Source organism: Podarcis pityusensis, assembly GCF_964106645.2.
Source record: "Podarcis pityusensis genome assembly, chromosome: 5".
In the NCBI taxonomy this organism is placed as follows: domain Eukaryota; kingdom Metazoa; phylum Chordata; class Lepidosauria; order Squamata; family Lacertidae; genus Podarcis; species Podarcis pityusensis.
This window is the reverse complement of record NC_138032.1, coordinates 51,963,557-51,988,801: the sequence shown is the minus strand read 5'-3', so window position 1 is coordinate 51,988,801 and position 25,245 is coordinate 51,963,557. Positions and strand designations below refer to the sequence as shown.

General features: G+C 39.6%; 1 protein-coding gene across 4 annotated transcripts; it reads right to left on the bottom strand.

The window, feature by feature from the left end:
- On the bottom strand, window positions 1-24,902 carry SLC18A2 (solute carrier family 18 member A2). Of its 4 annotated transcripts, none has more exons than XM_081007593.1 (16): window positions 24,823-24,902; window positions 22,077-22,227; window positions 17,480-17,837; window positions 13,617-13,675; window positions 12,909-12,992; window positions 12,270-12,362; window positions 11,262-11,351; window positions 11,108-11,151; window positions 10,967-11,027; window positions 8,430-8,525; window positions 6,923-7,001; window positions 6,625-6,676; window positions 5,246-5,309; window positions 3,687-3,806; window positions 2,529-2,662; window positions 1-1,723 (listed from the first exon to the last, which is right to left on the bottom strand). In XM_081007593.1, exons 2-16 carry the CDS (start codon window positions 22,195-22,197, stop codon window positions 1,613-1,615), a joined length of 1,566 nt encoding a protein of 521 aa, XP_080863719.1. In that variant the 5' UTR covers window positions 22,198-22,227; window positions 24,823-24,902; the 3' UTR covers window positions 1-1,612. The 4 variants fall into 4 exon arrangements, with proteins under 4 accessions (XP_080863719.1, XP_080863716.1, XP_080863717.1 ...); XM_081007590.1 differs by lacking the exon at window positions 24,823-24,902 and adding an exon at window positions 24,677-24,809; XM_081007591.1 differs by lacking the exon at window positions 24,823-24,902 and adding an exon at window positions 24,520-24,568.
- Between the last annotated feature and the right edge of the window lie 343 nt (window positions 24,903-25,245).

Sequence of the window (25,245 nt, the reverse complement as noted above, 5' to 3'; positions counted from 1 at the left end):
AATTGTCCACCGTTTATTTTGGGGGTTTTCCAAGAAATAACATTCCAAGTTGTTACTTTTCTGCATAATTAACAACAATAATTAATCTACAGCATCTCTAATTTTGACCAATATATACACTTACAAAAATATGTAAACAAAGTGTCTGCTTTAAGACACAAACCATCTGTTGATAAATGAAAGAAGGCACAGAGATCATGTTTTACAAACAGCATGACAAGTACATGACACTAAATATTTGATATTGATACATGGTCTATCATTTGTTGGAATTCTATTTTCACAACTAAGGGCACTGCACATCCTTTCATGAGCTCAGGTCCAAATGAAGGACAGCACTTGTAGGGCTCAATGGACTGCTGAGTTGCCTATCAATTAGAAGAGGCAGGGGTATTACATTCCTCCCTTATAGCAATCTACACAGTCCTCGTCTCTCCAAATCCCCTTGCTGCAAGTTACTCTGCCCAGAGCAGGAATACTTTCTAAGGCTGTGGTTCTGTAGTCTCCTCATGCTCGAGGGCCAGCCAAGAGTGAAAATTTGACTACCTAATTGATAGCTCTTAGATTTATATTATTTGGGCAGACACACAGGTCCCCCAGGAGACATTTGTGTCTTGCAACTCTCTTAATTAAAAATCAAAATAAAGCTTTAAGAAATAAAAATAAAGAAAGAAAAAACAATTTCATCCGAATTGTTGAGAAGTTTCAAATCGACTAGGTGAAACTGTTCAGACATCGACCAGTCTTGCTTCTAGTGTCATATATTTGTCTAAACTGTCTTCTCTTGTGTTATATGGGAGGGATTGTCCATCTGCAAGTATTATGCATCTGTAAGTGTCTGACACAAATTGGATTTAATTTGTGGTGTGCATCTAGTAACACTTGTCTAAAATTTAAATCATATAATACACTGTGAATCAATATTTCTATACAGATAGTTTTTCCCCCACCTAAGTTGCACAAATGTGTTGGAAAGCATAATATACAGCCATTTTTGGTGTAGTACCTACTATCTGTAAATAGTAGTTAGAGATGAACCAAGAAGGAGTTCAATTAAATGTATCCTTCACAATTTCCATATTTTATTTTTCAATGATTTTTTCCTCTAGGAATAATGGGGAAATGCATATAATTAGGGGAATTATGTATTCTATTTCATGGTTTCAAGGAAAGCTATTTGACAAATGCAACATTTTCATTTTTTTATATAGTGTACAATCAGATAATTTATCATTGTTAGTTTCAGGCACTCTCTGCTGCTGATCAGTCAAATAGAGAAAATGGTGGAATAAGCAAAGTGTTAATGAATGGACATTTTAAAGGCATAGATCTGGATTTAGCTTTACACTACTCATTTAATCAAAAATATAGTGCATAATGTGAAATGCACAAATTCTTGACACTGTAGCAAACTCCTATAAAAGCTTCCCTTCTCCTTTTATAAGGCAGTAGGTAATCTACTTCATAATCAAGGGCAATAAATAAAGCTACCTTTGGCTTTTTCTTGTTTACTATTTTACCATTAAAAGTACAGTACAACTAAAACGTCTTGATGAGATGTTCCACAGGAAACACTTGTATACATTAAACTACTTGATATGGCTTTCAGAAATTACTCATCACTCTCTGATTCTTCTTCATTATCGCCTATTGGATGTGACTGGATGTTGTTCTGCGTATACATTTTGGTTTTATAGTGACAGTTATGGTCCATAAGTATTGCCTGAAAAAGAACAGAGTTGTGCATTAGTGTATCTGTTAAGCATTTTATTGCTTTCAGCAAGAGATGGCTTAGAATTGGAACCAAGTATCTCCTAGCTTCTGTGCATGCACTGCAGCAACCCTGAGGGCTCTCACACTGAAATCAGATGCCTGAAGGTTCTTCAAGACATTCCACTGTTCCTAAAGTTGCCTCAGGTTTTTGACACAATTTGTTAGCATGAGGGTTCAGAGAAGGTGTTAGTCTCAAATACCCTTCCATGTGAACTCTTCACAGTTACTTGAATTCCAGCATCAATGTGGCAAAGCCTCACACATCAAAGAAAACCAGATGTCTAACATGCACTGTAAATTCAAACTTCACCCAAAATATAGTAACTTTGTTACTGCTGGTTTCCAAAGATAAGCCAGCCTTGTAATTTTTTTTGTCTTGTGCAAACCAAGTTACCCCACTCAATACAAGTTACAGATAGGTAGCCGTGTTGGTCTGCCATAGTCAAAACAAAAAAATTCCTTCCAGTAGCACCTTAAAGACCAACTAAGTTAGTTCTTGGTATGAGCTTTCGTGTGCAAGCACGAAAGAAGTGTATCTGAAGAAGTGTGCTTGCACACGAAAGCTCATACCAAGAACTAACTTAGTTGGTCTTTAAGGTGCTACTGGAAGGAATTTTTTTGTTTTCACTCAATACAAAATACTGATTTCAGCTAATGAAACAGAACATTACAAAATAGTTTGTTTCTCTATTTGCTTATGTACTAAAATATATCAGAATTCAAATACAGCAAAGCGAGAAAAAGTTTGTGCTTACTATTTTTTCTTCCTTGGCAGGAGGGCTGCGCAAAAACAAACACAGAGGAGCGAAGAGGATGTCAACGATTCCTATAATGGTCATGAGCCATGGGAATCCAATTGCCTTTGCAATGGCACCACCAGCAGATGGACCTTTGGGAAACACATTTTTTAAAAAAAGAAAAGAAAGAAAAAGTATTAGGGTACATACATAAGAAAAACAAGAACTAGCCTAAAAGAATCTGTGAGCAAGAAAAAAATAAGTCCTAACATAATATACTGTATGAGCAGAATTAACAAATATACAGTATGCTTGAAAACCTGTGTGTTGGAAAATTATTGATTTTTTAAATGCCTTTTAAAGCCAGTGAAAATAGTACAAATTCAACATGGATTTTAAAACTACCCACTAGTTCAGTGCTTTTGTTTCATTACCAAGCAAAAGGCTTGACAACAGTTCCCATAATTACAGAAATGGAAGGGAAAGAAAGGTATTCTGCCTTCCCTCTATTCTCCTCCCCCCTCCCACCAGTAGCCACAAATTAATACAAGTTCATGAGTCCTCTCTTTTTCTGTAATCTGTGGAAGCAGAATGTATGGGTCTGAAGCCTGCAAGGGCCTGGGCCTATAAGAGGCCTGGGCCAGCTAAGATCTTAAGGCCACATCTCTCTTGGAGAGTAAACAGAAAGTAAGTGTGAAGGTGGGAGAGAAAATGAATGTAGATGAATGGAATGTCAGGGGTTTTGACTTCAGCCTAGCTAGTTTCTTGCTGTTCCTTACTGACCAGGTTGTGACAACTTTGTCATCCCTGTTAAAAGCTGTTATCTCTGTATGTAAGCAGAACACTCTTATTGATCAGTTCAGAAGAGAGTCTAGCTGATGGAGTTTTCAATGCAGTTGCCTTGTCCTAACAGAGACTTGGGTAGATATTTACCCCAATAGTGTGGAGACTGAACAGCGTGACTACAGCCTCTGTGTGATACAGCTAATAGTGCCAATGGGAAAGGGATATTTCTTACCTTCTTCTACAGCCTTATCACCTGCATATTCTATGCAGCAAACCCCACTATTGCTGCAGCCTACCAGGCAGCTGGCATTGCCAGCATTTGCTCCAAGGCCTTTGTAATATCCTTTTGGTACTGTTAGATGCATTTCAAGAAGCAAATTCAGCTCTTACCTAAAGCAAATCCCATACAAAATGCAACATCTGCAATTGCATAGACACTTCCATAGACTGAAACATGGCGCAGATCAACAAGGTAACCCATAATAGGCATCATCGAAGAATCCACCATCCCTGGTTATAAGATAGGGAGAAAACAAATGCTATTTTGAGAAAGACCTTTCATTTTTCCTCTTTCCACAGTTTAGAAAATTTAAAGCATGAATATATGAAAAAACATAATGGTGAGATAATTGCTCATTTTTATGGCCAATATATTGTGTTCAATTTTCCTTATACCATTTTTGAATGTATGAGGTTTTTTTCATTTTAAGATGGTGCCATTGTCCTAAACACAAGATCTGCCAGCAAATGCAAAACCACCCTCTTCACAAAACCTAATGCAGTTATAATCTTGCACAGCCCTCTGACCCTTTTCTCTAGAATTGGAAAACATGATATTCAGAGAATTTTTAAGACCTTCAAAAGAAGCTAAACTTCTAAATATCTAATTATTTCATCACCTGTCCTTCACTGTATAATAAAGACACTTACATGACTTTACTACTCTCAGCACAGTCTAAACACACTTGCTTGAAATAAGATGAGATTGTTAATATGCCTGGTTGAATTACTTAAACTTGAATCTGTTCACCTGTTGCATTTCAAACAATACATAAATTGCTATTTGAAAGGAAAGGAACAGTAGGGAATTTACATTAAAAAAACTATCTGAAAATTTATGTCATATAAATTACAAAGAATTTTAAGTTTTCTGACCCGCCCCCCACCTGCCCCCCAGAAGCTAAAGCCCAAGCCAGAATTATTCACCTGTAGCTGTGGGCCACACCCACTGCTTTGAGTGGCAGATAAAGTCAGCTGTGGCAGTGCTGATCACCCATTAGCAGTGGAAACTGGGAAGGGTTCTGGATTCAGAGCCAACATCCCCCCAAAAGCAACCATCTCTTAGGAAATGCACACAAGCAGGCCCAATTCAGAAAGGATCAACACATCCACAGTCCACCGCTTCCCTTGATTTTTTAAGCACATACATCCATACGGAGTTTGGTAAGCAAAGCCACACATGAAAGTCTGCTTATGGGCCTTACTGTTTAGGATGATATGCTGCAACATAATCATTAAACTCTAGAACACAGCAGAGCATGGAAGGCAATCCCCATAAGTTAACAGAGCACTTTCCCCTTCCTTCCCTTTTCCCATCAGTCACTAGCCTGGTGCATATGAACCAGCCCTTACTTGAAATGCGAGAACATGAATGCACACCTGGCAGGACTACTACTCCCCAGTTATCACACAGGTGGACATTCACCCCATCTAGAGAAATCTAAACTGGGTCCTATCTATTAACAAATATATTAAAGTGCAGATTCTTTTTAACCCTATTAGCATGGGTGGAGCCAGGATTTTTGTGGGGGAGGGCAGGTCTTTGTTGGAGAGCAGAACCAATGTGATTGGTTAGTTATTTCTATTGTTTTACTTGAGTCTCTGAGCGACTCACAAAAAAAATTAGAATACATCAAAAAACAGAAACAAGTATTTTGTGTTTTCCTTACCAATGGCAAAACCAACCCCAAAATTTGGTGCTATGAGTCCATATATATTTCTAGCAAGTGGCACCTGAAAAAAAGAAAAGCAAACATTCAAAATCAAACATCAAGCTGCTTACTAGATTGTATCATATGACCTTCATTTAATTACTGGTGAGTGATCTGATCTATTAGCTTTAATCTGATCTATTAGCTTTCTGATCTATTAGATTTCTGCTAATGTTTATCATACTGCTTTCACTGAAAACGGCCTCGGTCCAGTATACCCAAAGGAGCATCTCCACCCCCATCACTCAGTCCAGACACTGAAGTCCCCCTTTAAGGGTCTTCTGCTGGTTCCTTTACTGCGAGAAGCGAAGTTACAGGGAACCAGGCAGAGGGCCTTCTCAGTAATGGCGCCCTCCCTGTGGAACACCCTCCCTTCAGGTGTCAAGGAGATAACAGAACTATACAATGTTTAGAAGACACCTGAAGGCAGCCCTGTATCGGAAAGTTTTTAATGTTTGATGCTTTATTATGTTTTATAGATTCTGTAAGCCGCCCAGAGTGGCTGGGGAAACCAAGCCAGATGGGCGGGGCATAAATAATAAAATATTATTATTATTATGCTCTGTAGTCAGTAAGTTCTGACATACAGCGATCAAAGGGCAGGGTGCAAGGAGAAGGGTGCAGTGGCCAGGGTATCCTTTTCCTGCACTCTTCATATTATGGGCAATGGAAAGGAATTAACTATGCCAGCTCCAGCTTTGGACTAGTTTAGTCGAGCCTTTTAAAAGTGGGATTTTGGGGAAACAAGAGGGAATTGGATCATGAAGATTCACAGCCTCACGTGGCACTCCCCAAACGTGTCCTGATCCTGGCCCCACCACTGGCAGCTTGTCCCACCAGGGACATCATGCCACACCATTCATTCCACCCACCCACAGAGGTCCACAGTTCATTAGGGCCCTTCAGCTGCCCTCCCAAGCAGCATATGATTGCTCCCTACTAGCATCAAACATGAAACATCTAATAACCCATAACAGTTTAGGTTCAAGTTAAAAGAAGCTAATCAGCCACAGTGACTGTAGCTGTGTAAATGAGGAGACTGTGTGCAACAACAAATAAAGACAGCCCAGATAAAAAACAAATATAATAGAATCTTCCCGCATCTCTCTTCTCCATAGTCTTATGCATGAAACCAAGAAAGTACGAATGCTACAGCACCCTTCAGGGGATTACATTCAAAATAAGATTGAAGAAAGTTTGTGTCATCACTGAATCCCAAATACCCTTCCCCAATTTACATCTACAAATACCCACACCAAAAGGATAGAACCATCAGTAAATTATAGAAATTATAGAAATAACAGAATTTGCTCTTCAAAGTATCAACTTTTACTCACACACAAAATGCTTATTCCCACTATTACCATCCCAATTAGAGCACAAAGCCACCTATGAAAAAAGAACATTATATTTTAGACACCAAGAAATGTAGGCACTAAACATGTGTTTTACTTCAGCATTTCTACTACAATTACTACTAAAATATTAACTTTAAAATAAAGCAGCAGGTTAATTTATTTATCATGAAAGCTGCAGTTTGTTTCTCATAATGCGACTACCTGAAGGAACACTGTAAGAACAGAAAATACTGTACAACTGTGTTAAGGAATTAGATAATGTTTAAATTCAGCATACCGTCCCATTTTGTGTGCAAGGACCCCAAAAATATTAGTTCCAATCAGATAAGAGACACTGGCAGGAATAAAAGCAACGCCTGAAAAATATGAACGGGTTATCTTATCAACACTGGTTTCAGTGAAGCATCGGGAAAAGCAATAAGTTCAGACACAGCAGTTTTGATTAGAACATTTCTAATGAAGGTCTTCAGCCTGAGCCAAAAAAAATTAATATCCGGTTTGTTTCAAGCCTTTTGTTTGATCTAGCAAGATTATCCATCAAATTTAGACCATTGTTATATTTAAAAAATAATACTTGCTATCGGACACCAGTATCTGTGCATAAGTGAAGTAGTGTGTATGTGTATAAAACAAAAGAAAGGTAGCTTCCAAATTAAACACAATAATAAACTGTGTTAAAAGGAGATGAATTAAGATTAAGAGTATTGCAATCCAAGGCTGCAATCCAGACCAGGACAGGGGCAGAATTTATTCAAACAGAGGGGACAAATTGCATCTGCAGCCCTGCTGCTCATGCCAGCCAGAGTGAAGGGGAGGGGGCAGAAGGCAGGCAAACATCTGACAGCCTGGAGGTGGAACAGCAATGAGGTCCCATGTCATCATGTAATGGCAGTGAGGCTCAGCCCCTCTCCTTCCTCACCCCCAGAAAACAACAGGTTATTTATAAGGATGAAATGGGTAAAACTCCCAACACATTGCCCTGAGCTTCTTGGAGAAAAGACAGGATACATATGTAATAACTTTGATCATGCATATTCTCTTTTCCTATACTGAACTTGGGTTATGATAAATGTAAAATACCATATATACCAAGACCAAACTCAAAAGACTTCAGCGGTTCACCTTTCTGTAGCCAAAACCATATCACTCATGCACAAGAACAGGATATCTAGAGATCTACAGAAGTACAAAAAAAAACCCCCCAAAAAACTTTGGAACAAACACTAAAGTAGGGAAGGGGAATAAAACAGCCCAATGAAGAATGAACATGCTCAGGGCACACAGAAAGCTGACACAACCAGGGGTGGGGTGTGCTGAAAAACAGGTGGAATGTAAAGGAGTTACTTGGGGAAAGGAAGGGAGAAAGACACACAGATATAAAAGGGTATGGAACATTTTGTGTAGGTTAACAATTGCTTGATGCAACAATGCATAACAAACCAACCAAAATGAATGCTCAATGACAGCATCATATAACCTCTCATTGAAATCAGGATGTTGTTGTTGTTTAGTCATTTAGTCATGTCCGACTCTTCATGACCCCATGGACCAGAGCACGCCAGGCACTCCTGTCTCCCACTGCCTCCCCAATAAATAGGTACCAAAGTGTCCCTTGATTATGTGCAATATAAACTATATAATGGCATACCAGCAATCTACAGTATTCACTCGATTGTCTAGAGACACATTTTAAAAAAAATGTTACCATTTGTCATATGATCTGAGATGGCAATCACAAACATTCTCAGGATCAGAAATACAATAAATGAAAGAAAACACTTTACCGAGTTGCCATTTTCTCGAACACATTGTCTCCATCATCCAGATGGGCAAAGCTGGTTCCAGCATAGCAATTGCCATATTTGAAAAACATATTGATCCTTGAAAAGAGATGGAAAACAAATTGCTGGAATTGTTTCACTTAAATTCCAATCAACAGCTCGAAAAAGCAACACTTAAAGAAACAAAACATCTTTTGAAGACTTGCTTGTCAAATAATACAACACTGATTACTTCTAAATTACTAGTGTGGGAGGAAAGTCATTTAATCCGTAATTTCATATATACTCCAGTTATCCCCCCCCCCAAAAAAAACCCCCCAAAAGATTTCCCTATTTTCATTGCATTTCAGAGTAGAAAGACAAAATATTTCAGCATGTGATGATACTGTGAACTCTAGTAGGAGCAACACAGTTATCAATAGGAGATTTGCCAATAATTCTATTGCACCTGGTTCACATGCTCCGGTTGTAACAAAATAATTAATCTGAAAATATACTTCTAATTTTGTTCAGAAACAGTTCACTTTGTTGGACACAGATTTGTTTAAAACCTATTCTTCAGGTACTTGAAGCAGAATAAAAGAAGAACACTGAAGACTTTCAGTTGTATTCAGTGTAGTGGTAATGTGAACTTTTTGTCAGCTCATTTGCAATGGAACATGCTCCCCCTCATGCGTCTCCTAAATCTGTTATTGGGGTACCACCAATTCTCTGGAGCAGATTTGAGGTTGATAAGGGGGGAAAGTCTCATTGTGCTAACATTAATCCATCCACCAGGACATTTAGTTAGTTGAATTGCCTTTTATCCCTTTCGTCCCTATGGGAACTGAAGCGTTGATCACTTGTTGGCATCCATTTGTCTCAAGAGACAATGGAGTGCACCTCCAAGGGTGAAGTCAGACCAAAGTGACCTTCCCAGGGTGCAAATCTGGGCAGTGTGTATGGAGGTCCTGGGCTGCCCAGATGACAATACCCCCCCCCCTCTCAGCCTCACTAATGTGGTCCAAAGGAAATCAGAGTGATACATCTGGCAGTTAGGGACTTCCCCTGCATGCAAAGACAGGCTCCAGCGAATTGATCACTTGTAATAAAATAGAATTGTTGCCTGGAGAGATAAAGCTAATGAGAACTAAGAGTGGATTCAAATGCACATTTTGGTACATGTGCATATACTTGTGGATGGCATTCACCATATGGTATACTATGAACTTGCATGCGTGCAAAACATAATCAGATTCAGGATGCAGTCCTAAACATACTTACTGGGGAGTAAACCATATTCAAGACAGGAGGACTTACTTCCACAGAAAACATGAATAGGACTCCATTGTCAGTACTGTAAGTACACACCCAAATTCATCTTAATTAAGGATTAATCTTCATCATAAAAAGCTGACAAAGATCACACTAATTCTATATATATGATGATGCATATATATGGGCTGCCTTACTCTCTGCTGCTTAGCCTGTGATGGAATGGTCACCACTACTTTAACAGGATGCCAGATCCCAGCTAATCAAATGTTTAACAGGACAATGTCCCAATATATTGAGTGCATCTAATATATTCAAAAGAAAATGTGATATTCCATGTAAGGGACATGGGCTAAACAGCATTTGTCAATACATATCTGAATTTCAACTTTGGACTATTTGATATATTCTTGATGTAATATGTCGTGTGCAACAAAACGCACATGGGTTTATTTTGCCATAGCAATATATCATACTAATGCACCATCATTCTGGATTACAATATGTACATGTGACAAAGCAGGCAGTGTGGAATCATCATGCACACACTATCTTCATGCAATTTTTCCTACCTGGAAATCTAGGATGTTTGTCTTATGTAATGAAGCCCTGAATCTACAAACTGCCACTCCACTTTGTCGAACAGCACATTCAGTGCTGAATGTACCTTCAAAACATGTTTATACCCTTTCGATCACGATAAAAAAATACAACAGACTCATGCTGCAGCCATTTACAGCTAAAGGAGCTTGTTATCTTTAAAATTCAAGTCTAATTTGTTTTAAATCACGGATAAATTATTTCTCCTGGGAAAAGGCTCTCCTCTTGTAACACAGTTCAGCAAAAAAATGACCACTGCTGTCATTCTTTGTTCAAATATGCCAAGTTGCATTAGACTCTGTATGAAGAATCCCTAAAACAATATTGTGGTCTCACTAGTGCTGTGGTCCTGAGGGCAAGAAGCAATAGTTCAGGACTGTTCTTACAAAGATAAAAATGTTATGTCTAATGTAATCTTTCCACTATAATCTCCACCTGAAAAACTCATATGTCTATGAGCACAAGGTAGTAGATTTGTCTTTCTATCACAATTGAATACCTGAAAACAACACCGGCTGTTTGCTCACATTATAGTTTTAACCATAATGTGCACAAGCTGCATGCTGGTGCGTGCAGCTCAAGTGCTCCTTCCTTAGTCGGACTAAGTGATCCTTCCGACAGACTACCAAATACAGATCAAAAATGACCACAACAAATAAATGCAAGTGTGCAATAACTGCAAATACCTGCAGCAATTATGATGTATGGATCCCTCAAGAGTGTCAGCAGCGATGCTCCTTTCTGACTCTATCAACAGATAAATAACCTCAGTTTTAGGGAAAGTGTAATACAAGCATTAAAAAAAAAACAATTGTTGAACTACTTACTTCTGGTTGTATCCTGGATGGTTGCAGAATTAGCAATTGTATTGCTGCAGGAAAAGAAATCATAATGTTGGGGTATTTTTCAAAAATAAATGTAGGTGACAATGTCACAATTCAAAGCTATTGGTCATGGCATAGATATGGGAATTTTACTTACCACCATCTAAAAGAGCCAATGCTGCTAACACCAGGAAAGGTGCTGTCTTCCCAACAAATTCATACATTACACTTCCAAAAGGCGGTCCCACTACAAAAAAAAAAAAGTCATTTACACATTTCTTAGGGTGGAATTCAACATAGTTCTAAGTGGGGTATGTACACAATGAATGAGGGCCACTCATGCAACAGGACTACAGTTGTACCTTGGAAGTCGAATGGAATCCATTCCAGAAGTCCGTTCGACTTCCAAAGCGCAGCTTCTGATTGGCTGCAGGAAGCGCCTGCAACCAATCAGAAGCTGTAGAAGCCCTGTCGTACGTTCGGCTTCCAAAAGAACGTTTGAAAACTGGAACAGTCACTTCTGGGTGTTGATCGTTCGAAAGCCAAAATGTCCGAGTTCCAGGGCATTCAACAACCAAGATACGTATTCTGTATTCTGCCCCCCTCCACCAAACCTCTTTTGGGAGTTCACTCAACCCTCCTCCAGGGGCACAGAAGAGGAGAGAGGGGAAGTGGCACTGAATAAGCAGATCTTGTTCTAGCATATTTTAGCTCTGTCACTAAAATGAGTTTATGAAACAGAGGTTGGACAAAGAGATACCTGTATATTAATAATTGAAATATTTGACACTTAGCAGAAAGGAACAACCCTGAGGCAAATAACTCAATTAAATGATATACAGCAGAAATAATTAAGATTACGCAGCGCCACAGGTATATCTTCTCCAATCTGTACCAATATGGAAACTCATACTAATTTGTTAGAAACAGCAGTCACTCACAAGAAGGCAGTGGTGTCCTGATGGCAGCAGCACTAACCCTGCTGGGATGGGGACTGCCTCCACCACAACCACCACCCCCATTAGCTGCTGTTGATTAAAACATTTTAAAGCATGCATTTATTGCAGTGTAGGTACATAAAGGCATCAGTGTATGAAAGAGATAGACCTTTTTTTGGGGGGGGGGAACCCACACATTCTTTTTCAATGAATTTCCTCATACTAACCTAATACCCCCATAGCCATGCCTCCCAAGGCAATCCCCATTGCATTGCCTCTTTCTTCATCATCAGTATACACACTGGCCAGCATACCCATACCTGCATAAGAGGTAAACGAAAAAGGACAAGTCAGTACTGATGGTTGTTCTCAGTGTGAAAATCAGGCAGGAAATCACACAGTGATATGAATAGCAAGGTGCATATGAAACATAAGAACATGTTTCATTTGTTCACAAAAAAAGCTAAACTTAGCAAGCTTGTTGAAAATAGAACACCCAAATGAGAAGGAAAAGGAATCCCAAGAGCCAAGAAGACCTGCAGTAAAATGTATCCTACCTCACACAGAATATATTAATATCATCTGACCTATAAAACTGAATTTTAAAACTTTGAAAGCAAAAGAAAATGATGCAATAATTCTTTTAAAAAGCAACAATAATGGGGTCATTAGACCATTTCGGCATAACAGCAAAAAGCTAGATGGAGAAAATTTATCTGATTAAATAGAGGAAGTAAATGAAAAGTAAAAATTATTTTAACTAAAGAAATACTTAGCTAAAACGACAGTCAAGAATATGTTGGTTGCTCAAAATGACGGATCTAGCAACCACCAATCTATATCATGTAGTGCATATGAATACCTACCAGCTACAGAAGAACAAGAAGATCCGACTCCTTGAAGAGATCTTGCTATAAAAAGTAACTTATAGCTTTCTGAAAAGGCAAACACTGTGGAAAAGACAGAACACACCAACACAACTGTATTAAACTGAACTAGATTGATCCAGGATCTTGAAAAGGCATTTCACAATGCATTTACCATAAAAAACACCACAGGAAGCGTCCCAAACCAGATACAGTTCACACTGGCTTGCAGAAGTGCTTTGCTGAAAATAGCACAGGGAGAGCCAAGCTAACGTCAAGCCTCCATGAGAACATGGATACAGCACAAGGAAACATTCAGATGGATGAGCAGAAGAGCACAGAGTTTCCTCTTTAACTATTCTGCGGCTGCTTGTAAACTAGCAAAGGAAGGCAGGCAAAGTGGAAATGGCAGCCTTCTCTTCCCACTGACTGTGTAGGTTGTAAATAGTGCTGCTGATTCAACATTTTGGACTGGACAAGAAAAGCAAATATTTTAGGCACCAAGCAACACCACCCAAATTGAAGCAAGGAATGATCATGTCCATACTATACTGTTATGGAACAATATAAGGAGGGAAGTTCCTCAGTACACTCATGCATGCTTTAAACTAGTATCCTCATTTGTGTATTTCCTATCCGTCCACCCCTTCATCTCCAGTATAATATAATAATTTTTGGTGACATAGGCAGGGGAGGAAAAGCACTTACTAATTGTTGAGACAAACATGATGCAGAAGCCAGCAAACATGGGAATCTGATAGCCTATTCTGGAAAACAAAACCAACACAATATTTTGGCTTGCTGTTTATGCTTTCCTGCATCTTAAAATACTTTAAAAGACTTCTTTCACTAGAAAGCTGCTTTAGAAAATTCAGTTACGTGGACCTCTCTGTGGTCTTTCCGCTGGGCCTGGGCAGATGGTGTCAAGGGGTAGAGACACTTACTTGATCTCCCAGCAGGCAAGTCACCACTGCTTACTAGGAGAGGCGGGGTGGGATGAGGCACTGACAAGGGTGTTGCAGTGCAAATGCACCAGCAGGAGCACCAAATTGACTCTGCTGGTGCATTTGCACTGTGCCAATCTTGCCTGGCAAGCAGCAGCAAGTTACCTTCTAGATCAGGTAAGTATCTCTGCCCCACCATGCCAACCACAACTGTCATATATTGTGGAGCAAGAGGCAGAAAATTATGTTTAGATTTCATTTTATCTGTTATATTAAATTTATATCCCACCTTTCCTCTAAGATGCACTATATGATGTACCTTTCATCCTCACAACAACCTTATGACAGGACCAAGGTCACCCAGTAAGCTTTATGGCTGAGCTGGGATATGAACGGTGATCTCCCAAGTCCTAGTCCAACACATTAACCAGTGCACCACACTGGCTTGGTTGATTTCTTGGCAGCATCTGTTTTGGGTAATGGCTACTTCCACCCTAAGCCACCAATTATTCTGGTAGACTGGAGGCTTTGGATCAGCACATTTCTCTTCATAATGCTCTGATACAATGCTTAGTTTGTCGTTCAGGAGGTGCAAAAATGGAGCAGCTCAGAATCCAACATGTTTAAAAAGGTATGTCTCCAGCTAAAAGAAAGTACTGCTCTCTGGAAAAGTGTGCATTGTTAGTCTGACAGAAAGCAGGCAGTGACTAGCAATGTATGTATAAATTGCCAAGACTGTGTGAAAAGATGGATCCAGTATCACAGAACTGGCTGGTGATGAGAATGTTCATTAAAAAGAATGGTTTAAACGTTAAGCCATTTATAGATTTATTTTGTTGCAATGAAATAATGTGGAAAAATAATATACTTGCTACAGTTGTCTAATTCTACTTTATAATACCACATGGTATTAGCACATGGTAATAGCACAGTGCTATTATTTGTGCACAGTTAGCTGCACAGCTGTTACACAATACAATCCTCCAAGTGGTCTATAAGTGAAAGCCAGCTTTGCAGCTCAGATATCACATTGTTCCAAAACTCTCATTTACTGTACACCTATCACATGCGAGTGGCACTGTGGTCTAAACCACAGAGCCTAGGGCTTGCCGATCAGAAGGTTGGCGGTTCATTGTTCAGTCCCTGCTCCTGCCAACCTAGCAGTTCGAAAGCACGTCAAAGTGCAAGTAGATAAATAGGTACTGCTCCGGCAGGAAGGTAAATGGCATTCCCATGCGCTGCTCTGGTTTGCCAGAAGCAGCTTAGTCATGCTGGCCACATGACCCGGAAGCTGTACGCCGGCTCCCTTGGCCAGTAAAGCAAGATGAGCGCCACAACCCCAGAGTCATCCACAACTAACAGTCAGGGGTCCCTTTACCCTTTACCTTTACCTATCACACATTTTCCATTTGCAGAAACACTAACAATCTGTTTCACTTGCATCATATTTACTTAAAAGCACTTCTAAACAGATTAATATTTTGAAATCTCTTCTACAAAGATACATTTAAAAGTAGAACAGTATTATAAAAATTAAACACAGACTCAATGTTCCAAGAGTTCTATCTGCACATAGGGTGGTCAGGTGAAAGAGGATAGGACTTCTTCACCTTTAATAGTTGTAGAGGCAGGCACAGCTTGTCATTCAAGCAACACCTGTTGAAACTATATCTTCTAAACAACTATTAAATGGTGCAAGAGCCATGTGCCCTTTTCCATTTGCAATCATCAGCAGTCTGGACAGTTTCACAATTTGGAAGAACATGCATACATATGATGAGCAAACCCCACATGTTCCGTGGATCTGGCTGCCAGACTAAAGTTGTGTACTGTACACACTACAGCAGGGAAGCGCATTCAAAGTACATTTTCACTCAACAAATTCTGGGCATTGCAGCTTACCCCTAAGAGTTACATTTCCACCAACTTTAACAAACAACAGTGCCCAGAATTCTTTGAGGAAAAGAATGCACTTTGAATGTGCTTTAAATGTAATGTGTGTAAAAAACAAAAAGAAAAGCAGAGTAGGGCAGATTGATAGTTCTTTTCATCCCAGATCTTTACAGTTCTCTGTTTCAGAACAACTTCACATGGATACCAATACAAATGTGATGTATGCAATGTTCTTCATGCTGTCTGTGTGAAGATCCTTGGTATTGCATCAGGACTTGAATCCTTCTTGGAAAGGAAGATGATGGTTCCATAAAGGTATTACATGCAGATCTCCTAATTAATGGGCCAGCTGAAGCTCTGACAGACATGTTATGGCCTTTTCCTCATAACATGATTGTGCATTGTGTATGATAGTATGTGTGAGTGGAACATCATCCTGGAATTCCACTTATTGCTCTTTGTTTATTGGCGTCTTCCATGCATGGCTAATGTGGATGTCTCACCAGCAAATGTCACCATAATCAGTAGGTGAAGCAATTGCTAAGCACTCTGTGGGAGTGGATCACAATATTGTTGTTAGCTTTTGCTTCTACCCCTATTTTTTGTGCTTTTGACTTTGATGTTTGGAAACATAGGATTGTGACACTGGGTGGAATCCAACATAATGCTAAGGAGAATGTTCTGTGAGTGCAAGGATTTCCCCAGCAGCAGAAAGGGCATGAGATATGCTATTATAGATTTTTAGCTCTGCTTAGCTATCAGTAATATGCCTTAGTCAGTCTGTTTAAACTGTGATCCATTATGGTAAGTGTGCATTCTTCAGTTATATGCTTTTTGTGCTTTAATAAAACCTGCTTTCCTCACTCAAGCATGCCTATTGCCTCTGAATCCATAAAGTAACTTACTGTGGCAACACAATTGGCCTTAGCAGAATAGATAGCTGCACAGCCTGCAACCAATTTCTGCTACTGAGTTGACCAGCCTATGACCTGTGATACAAATTCCCTTAGGCTGAGGACATTGGCGCCTGCTGAAATTGGGGGTCTTGGTCCCTCACTCCCAGACTTCCAACTAGTTTTTAATTAACCAAGCAAGATGGTGGCCTGTTTGTATGAGATACTGTTTTATTGCGTTTTGAAATATGCTGGAAGCTGCCCGGAGTGGCCGCGGCAACCCAGTCGGATGGATAGGTTACAAACATCATCATGATTTAGATTTAGATTTTATATATATTATTCTGAGATGTAAAAATCCAAAACCTTCAGAAGCTCTTCAATCTTATAATTTCATATTTTGTAGTCGTATGAAATAATGCTGAAAAGTTATGAAGACAAAAATCAATCTTCAAAATATTTACAAGTATAACAACCACTGTTATGTATTTCTACTCCACACATGCTAGTATTTACCCTGGTATAAAAGAGGTTCACTCTTTCTACAAAAGCCTTCATAAACAAGTGCTATTCAAGGAATACAGAAGGAAGGAGATGTTAAAATTATTTAATGTAACTAATAGAAGCCCCTGTTATTTAAAAAATATTGCAGGCTTAGAGGAGATTTACTATTCAGATATATATTTTGGTAAGAGCAATCCATTAATGCGAGCAATTCATGAAAACATACACACAATGCAAATAATTAAAGGAAAAAGGCAAACCTCTCTCTGAAATGCTGATATATAAACTGGCAGATCAGTATTAAATGCCACTTTAGTGCGTAAGAGATAGAGCATACCTATTTGTCATTGGCCCTATAAAAGGGTTAGTAAGCAGCTGCACAGTTGCTTTGGAAGCAAACAACAAACCAACTTGGACATTTTCATTTAGCAGGTCTTTGTCTTCCTTGGGGCAGTCAGAGGATGGTGATGCCTTAGTCATATTTACCACCATTTGCTCTGTCCGAGCATGATAAAAATCTCCTGGTCTTGTCCCTTCAGAATGATTTCCAGTAATCATTGTGGAGTTGTCATAATAGGAGAAGATACTTTGAAAACTATTCAGGCTTAATGTAGATGTCTCCGGCCTAATAGTTTGGATTTCTGTTGCATTTTTTTGGTGTGTAATGCTGTACAAGTAACTGGGAATAATTGGCACTGAAAAAGCAAACAGAACAAATATTATATAAGGAAATATACAAATACCACTATCAAAACATACATAAATGTTATACCTTTGCTGGATCAAACTACAAGAAGATTATGTAAGCTTTCAGGTTATACAGTACTTATTGCCAGAAATCATGGAAGAGTACATAAGTTATCACTGAATCATAAGCTGTGCTCCTTACAAAAAATGTGCAGGAAGTTCTCATGCAAACTGAAACACTGACACCTTAGGCATCCTCCTATCTTACCCTCCATCTTTGGGGAAAACATAGGTGCCGCTACTTTCTAAAATGATGGAAATTCAACCCCTGTCCCCTACTCTTTTCTATATGGTCAAGAGAATTTGCAACAAGGCTCAACAAAGTTCTGCATGGCATCCATTTTCAATGCAAAGTTCACTTCTCTAAAATGCAAGGAAACTAAACTATAAAGTTCCTGAAAATTTTTCCTCTGTTTGGCAAATAGAGAGTGCCAATTTATCAAATATTGCGGGGGAAGGGCTTCTGGATACACTTGAGCATCAGCAACCAGTAATCCAGCTATTAGGCACTACATGTATGAGAGGACAGGTCAAGGGAGAGGGGAAAGACCCATATAGTTGATGAAACAGATTTGAATGTTTTTCGTATGAATAGGAAAATTTAGAATTTCAATTTTTATTATGTAAATTGCTTTGAGACACCTTAGTGCAAATATGTAGCTAATAATAATACAGTAATTAATTTCTTTGTTGGTTTGATAATGTGGGTATAAAATACTTTGAAAGATGTATTTAATAATCTGTTGCTTTTTATGGAACACATTTATTGTTTATTTACTGTTGTGATTAACTGCTTTGAGTATAATTTGAAACAGTGGCATATAAATAAGCATCTCGATGATACATTATTGCAAAATAACAATGGGATAAGTTTTGATGAAAAGAGAAGTGGGATTATGCTCAAATCCATTTCTAAATGGATAGGGCTTGGAATGCACAAACAGCTGGAAAATTGTGAGTGGAAGCCATGCCTAAACTGATTTTTAAATCTAACACAAACCAACAGTTTTAACCAACATACCCCACAGACTCCAATGGTATTTTTGATCTGAATTACAATATAAACTTCCAGTTATTTAAAGTCAAGAATGAAAGTGACACATGCAGTGCACACACATCCCTTTCATAACGCGGTGGAAAGAACTGTCCTTCTGTGTCTCATATATATTTCATTTGCTGAGGCAAAAGAAGCACTAATATTACAAGAGTGGGGAATAAAATATAAACAAGAGATGTTTATACTGAAAGTCACCTAATTGCTATTGTCTTCAACACATCGAAAGAATTGTTCTAATACGCTAAGAATTGTTTTATTTACAATTCCCATCAGCCCCAGCCAGTTGTAGTAAACATCTAGAGAGCATTGTGTACGTATAGTACAAGTTTCATTCAGTATCTTTTATCAGGAACACTATACAGTGGTACCTCGGGTTACATATGCTTCAGGTTACAGACTCCGCTAACCCAGAAATAGTGCTTCAGGTTAAGAACTTTGCTTCAGGATGAGAACAGAAATCATGCTCCAGCAGCGCAGCAGCAGCAGGAGGCCCCATTAGCTAAAGTGGTGCTTCAGGTTAAGAACAGTTTCAGGTTAGGTACGGACCTCCGGAACGAATTAAGTACTTAACCCAAGGTACCACTGTATTCCTCTTCTGCAGGCCTTTTACCAGAGTTCTTTATTTTCATTGTTCTTTATTTTATTATTAAGTTTGTTTATTCTTCAAACTGTTTTACAAAAAGCTTGAACATTAAAGAATAAAGGATATAGACAGACTAAAATGCAGCACTTGCAATTAAGTCCCACTGATTTCATTGGGAGCTAAGTCATAGCTATTTTTTATTGATTTCAAAGAGACTTAAAGTGTAACCAAAGAGGCAGAGAAGCAACTTGCCATGGCCCTGCCTCCTACGTGATCTCATGCTCCTGACAATAAAAAAGCTGGAGAATCCCATATAACATTGGCTTCACCACCACTAGTACCTCGTTCCTTTTATATAATGCAGGAAGCATAAAGCTAAACTCTGAAAGGTAAGATTAAACTTCTGCATGCGATTTAAAATCCTAATTACATCCTAACTGTATTGAAAGGAAGGAAACGAGAACTAAAAATAGTAGAAGCAGGTGAGGCAGCATGTTTTATCAGGAAATATGAGTGACAAAATCAACAGTCATTTACGTGCATCATGACTTGCAGATGTCTGGATCGATTTACTGTGGCAACAATTATATTTATTTAGGAAACCTTTCTGTCGAGATGTGAAAGGCCAAGTGATACAGCAACAAATTTGCAAAAGGTTGTTTTTCAATTTTGGAACAAAATAGCAACTCTGGCAAGAATATATCAAACACCCAGGAAAATAAACACTTCAGAGTGTCACTCAGACACATTGTATTGCTCCCGTTAGAGCACAAACGGCCATAAAAGGGTGTTATTCAAATAACTACCCAAACAGTTACATGGTGCTTTCAAGCAGGGAGAGGGGGAAGATGCAAAGCACCGAAAAGGCAGGAGTATAAACTGGAACAGCTAGGAAATCTAGACAACTGAGACAGGAAAATGAAGATATGATAATCAACTTCAAATGTTATCAACATTTGGAAAGTCCATTTTTGAAGCCAGTCCCATTCCAAATTATTTCACTATGTTGAAGTGGCAGTCTGAATAATGAAGGCAAAGCTAGGTTTATAGTTAGGGGGGAAAACCCACAGATGTCAGATTATTTTTTTTTTAAAGCAAATCTCCTTAACATCAATAACACACAAGACTTGATAGTAGAATTAAATCCAGGTTGACACTCAAGGTTTCACGTGTGTTTGTGTGTGTTATAGTGGGGGAGATACAACAAGACAGAAGAGCACCAGCTCTATAATTTATGGATTTCAGTTTATTTTGGTAAACCTAGACTGCACAACAATAAGGAATTTGTAAAATGGACTTCCACGATATTTTGAAATGCTGAAGAAATCATGTATAGAGCATGGTGGATTTAAACCACTGAGAAAAGAGGCCAACTTAAAGGACAAGTATAAAGCAATCTTCAAAGTTTCTACGGCACATAATTTCTGATTAAGCACTTTATTAACTGGTTGCAACAACAATTAAAACACTTGGGTCTATATTTAAAGAGAGCCTTCATTCTGCCAAGGAGCATCCTGGAACCTAGTCCCTCCCAGCAAGCAGAAGCAACTCACCCACCATGCTGTCCACTACTGAGCATAAGAGTATTTGTTATTCAATGCCATAGAAAGAAATTTTTCATGCCTTTTCATTGGCTACATTCAGACAGCAAGATAAACAATGGTTTATCTTGGTAGCAATGTACTGCAGCAAGCATCATGTTCTTATGTTGCTTTCTCAGGTTCCTCACTTTACAGCACTGTGGATGCATTCCTCCCCGCCTTTTGATGCCTAATTACACAAGATAACATCTCGGTAATGGCATACACATACAACCCAGAGCAATTAGCTCACCAAGGCTCAAAGCAGGAAACTTGTGTTATTCCACGATAGTAACCACTTGCTTCAAACTTGGCCCTACAAGCTGACCAGCAAAAACAAGAGCGGGGCAGCTTAAGAAGATTTCACTATGGGTTTAGTAATGTTAGTAAGTCTACTCTGAGTAAAACTAGGCTGAATACCAACCTAACAGTATTTTGGTATTGATCATACCTTGCTGAAGTCAAATAATGTGGGTGTCGTGTTTACTTCTCTGGCCAATTCTTATTAAATACAAGCAGTGGTGCAAGTTTTTCCATCTGTGGCCATATTCATAATCTATGATGACTAAATGCTGTAGCTTTGCAAAGCTAAATAGTCTCATAAGCTCAAAGATGAAAAAGAGCCTATCAAAAGGAAACATGCATCTCAAGTCCTATCCTCACTGTCATTTTGGTTTGTGAAACCACAAAGGAAAGTACTGTAGATTTTTTTAAAAAAATAATTACATTGCTATTTTTGTCTTATGAATTTTTTTTTATTCAAAGCATTATTTGACGGTTCCTGCAGATATCCACAGAAGCAATACTATTATAATTGTAACTGGAAATGGTTAAGGGATATGTCCTAACAAATGGCTAGTTTTATTTATAAAGAAATCAATTGCACTTTCATAGCAATTGTAGCATTTTAGCCTTCTTTAAAGATTGTTAAAAAAACAAGAGGAAAGAATAAAAAACAACTACGTACCAACTACAGTAAGCAACATGTTGTCCAAGAGCAGAGCAATGAAGACAATCAACAAGATTAGCTTCCGGGATTGCCGACTCTCTCTGAGCCAGCTGAGGACACCAAATTCACTCCAAGCCATGGTTTAGTTTCCCTTGAGTAATGGCTTATACTACAAACATAAAAAATAATATTTTAATACAAATCCAAAATTAAAATGCATCATCCCCTTTTGTTTTCAAGGCAGCCTTCTTAAGGAAGAACATGATTTCCAATCTGCCACCAGAAATGTAAGAGATGTTTGCTTCTCTTTTCCATTCCTGGGCATAATAGGGAGGGGTCAATGAGCCTGCTTCTGCATTTGGGACCTACTTATAATAGCCAAGTGAATCAATGTTTTCCTGTGATCACTATGAAAACAAATGATAATTCCAGCCAAGCTCTCATCATTGGTTTCAGCATTACCATTCTAATTTACTATACAAAAGCCACTTGCCCTTTTCATAAAACTGACTACCAAAAAATAAACTGTGCCAAGTCCAATTATGTAGGATTTAAAGGGGTTGTGAGGAAGGGTGGAGACAGAACTAGCAATGAAGTCCACCAGCACCCAAACATATTAAAATAAGGGCAATAAAGATGCATTCAAATACAGTATGAGCATTAACTGAACTGGTACAAATGGAAGATATCTCTAGCCAGCAGGTTTCATTTCCACTTCCGTATTAATCCCTCTACACATATTTCCCAAGGCAAAGACCATCAAGCACTTCAGCTTCATTTAGAATATTCTCAAAGCACTATGAATGGTCAGCAGTATCCAATGAGTATGTATCTTCCGCTTAGCTTTCAAATCATAAACATCTAGAACTCCAAATGCTACAAATATATACATTTTAAAAAGAAAATATACATTCAAAGAGGACTGAACACATCTCCCTGAATTATGTTTTGTTCCAATTCCCATATTAGAAAATGCTCACTTTCTAATTCTTCACTGCTTAATCTAGTTTGGCCATAAACAAACAGGATATCAGACAGAAATAATGGATTACTAACATCTGACTTCTCAAAACCCTAGTCGAAACTCCAGACCAGGAATCCCTACATTACTGCCGCAACTTGGGCTGTGAGGACAAGATACTCAGCACAATGGTGAAGGGGCAAATTTGCCTCAAAGCGAGACTCCTGTATCACCTTGATCAATCCCTCAAATTCCCCTCTCAGAAAAAATATGTCTCTCCTGTTACTAACCTGCAAACAGGGGAAATTGTAGTTCAACAATCATGTCTGATTCAACAGGTTGGAGAAGTGTCCATCACACAAAGGACACAAAGTAAGGATGCTATTAACACAAAGGGGTATTATTGTGCGAACTACCAAATGCATGTAAACCCCACTATACATTCTCGCTGACCAACAATTACACTCCCTTCTGACTGACAAAGCAGTTTTTGCACCAGAGACTGCTCTTTTTCTGCAATTGCATTTGGGTAGAGGTTCATTACATGGATTTACTGTGTGTCCTGCTAACTAAGAAAACCTTAGTTTTGAACCCGCCATATAGTGGGTGCACTGTAGATGACTGAAATCTCCATTCATCAGAAGAGAATCTGAATGTATCTTTGGCACTGTCCAAAAAACCAGCTTGTGTTACACAACAAGACACATAAAGTGAACTCAACGTGCACTTTCAGAGCACTACCTTTGTGCTCCCTGTTTTCCTCCACTGTCCTCTCCTACAAAGTGCTGAAATATAACTGCCAACAATTAAACCAGCTTGGAAGCCACTCTCTCTAACCTACAAGCAGCTTTCTAAACCTAGATGCGTTGAAAGTCCAGCAGTGAGCCAAATGTTCTTTGTACATGCTCAGAAGAACTCTCACCCAATTTCAGGTCTGATCTTAGTGCGGAAAACACACTATTCACCCCTTACTTTAAGGACTTCAAAAAACAGCAGCCAATTTACAAAGCTAATAACCCACAGGTGCCAGTATCAATTTTTGAGCCAGCCACAGCAACCAAGGTTACTGGGATTAATGCTTCTAGACCACTTCTATTGCCTTTTTTTCAATACTTATTTGAGTATTTTGTCACCTTCATTGCCCAACTAGATACTTTCCCTGCTCCATCTCAGTATCCCACACAGCAGGGGTGGGGCAGCTGCAGCCCTACAGATGCTACTGGACTCCAAAACCCACCAGCCACCCCATCCAGCATGTGTGGCGTAATGGTTACAGAGTGAACCTGGATCAGTCCCTGCCTCACAGGGTTGTTGTGGGGATTGAAGGAGGAAGAGAACCGCGTGCGCCACCTTGAGCTCCTCGGAGAAAAAGGTGGGATATAAGTGCAATGAATAAATAAATGTCGAGGGAGATGGGTGTTCCAGTCCAGCCATGGGCACAGCTTCCCCCCACCCCTGCTTTGCATGGCCTAAATCTCGACGTTTCCCTCCCAAGTATGCCTCACATTCGTGACCCCTTTTTTCCTGCCCGCCCCCATCACTTCTCCACGTGAGCGCCCCCCACGCCTCTCCCTCTGGGCGCGCCGCTCGCCCTCACTTTTTTCCCGCCTTTTCCCTCGCCTAAATTCCCTCCCCGCGCGCCAGGGGCTTCGCTTACCCTCCTGGGCGGGCGAGGCTTCCCCAGCCGCGGTCCCCCGAGCTCGCCGCTGCTTGCCTGCTGCCCTCCGCCTCAGCAAAACGCTGCCTCGTCCTCTCCAGCAGAACTCGAAAGAGCTCCCAGCGCCTCTGGGCAGCTGCACTTACCAGACTCCTCTCTGACGTCACGCCAGATCCTTATCGCTCCCAACAGACTCCTCTGGGGCGCTGCTTGTTCCAAGCAGCACCCAACTCGACTCAAGCGTCTCTCCCAGCCCCACCTCCACCCAGCCCCCGCTTTTACTCCCCGCGTCACCTCGCCGCTGCCTTGGACCAAATGCTCCCCGCTTGCAAGGAGCTACCGGAGGATGCTCTACTCAGGCGGCTCTGCCAGACTTTGGCAAGCGCCTGGCTTGGAGGTCCGGGAAGAAAGCAGCAAAACCATCGCTTGCTGCCGTGCACTTGGTCCCTGTTGCAGCTGCGAGGCGAGGGATAAATACTAGGGGCGCGATGTGTAAAGAACTCACTCAGCCAGCTGGGTTTTTCTGGCGTCTCCAGCTGGGACTCATTGAACAGGATACTGACACTCCT

Excerpts from the sequence above, each read along its gene's own strand:
- SLC18A2 (XM_081007593.1), bottom strand. The coding sequence starts at position 22,197 with ATGGCTTGGAGTGAATTTGGTGTCCTCAGCTGGCTCAGAGAGAGTCGG. Across the intron at positions 5,310-6,624 it reads TGGGAATAAGCATTTTGTGT|GTGCCACTTGCTAGAAATAT; the intron begins GTGAGTAAAAGT and ends TCTTTTTTTCAG. Across the intron at positions 2,663-3,686 it reads TTGTATGGGATTTGCTTTAG|GTCCATCTGCTGGTGGTGCC; the intron begins GTAAGAGCTGAA and ends TGTTTCCCAAAG.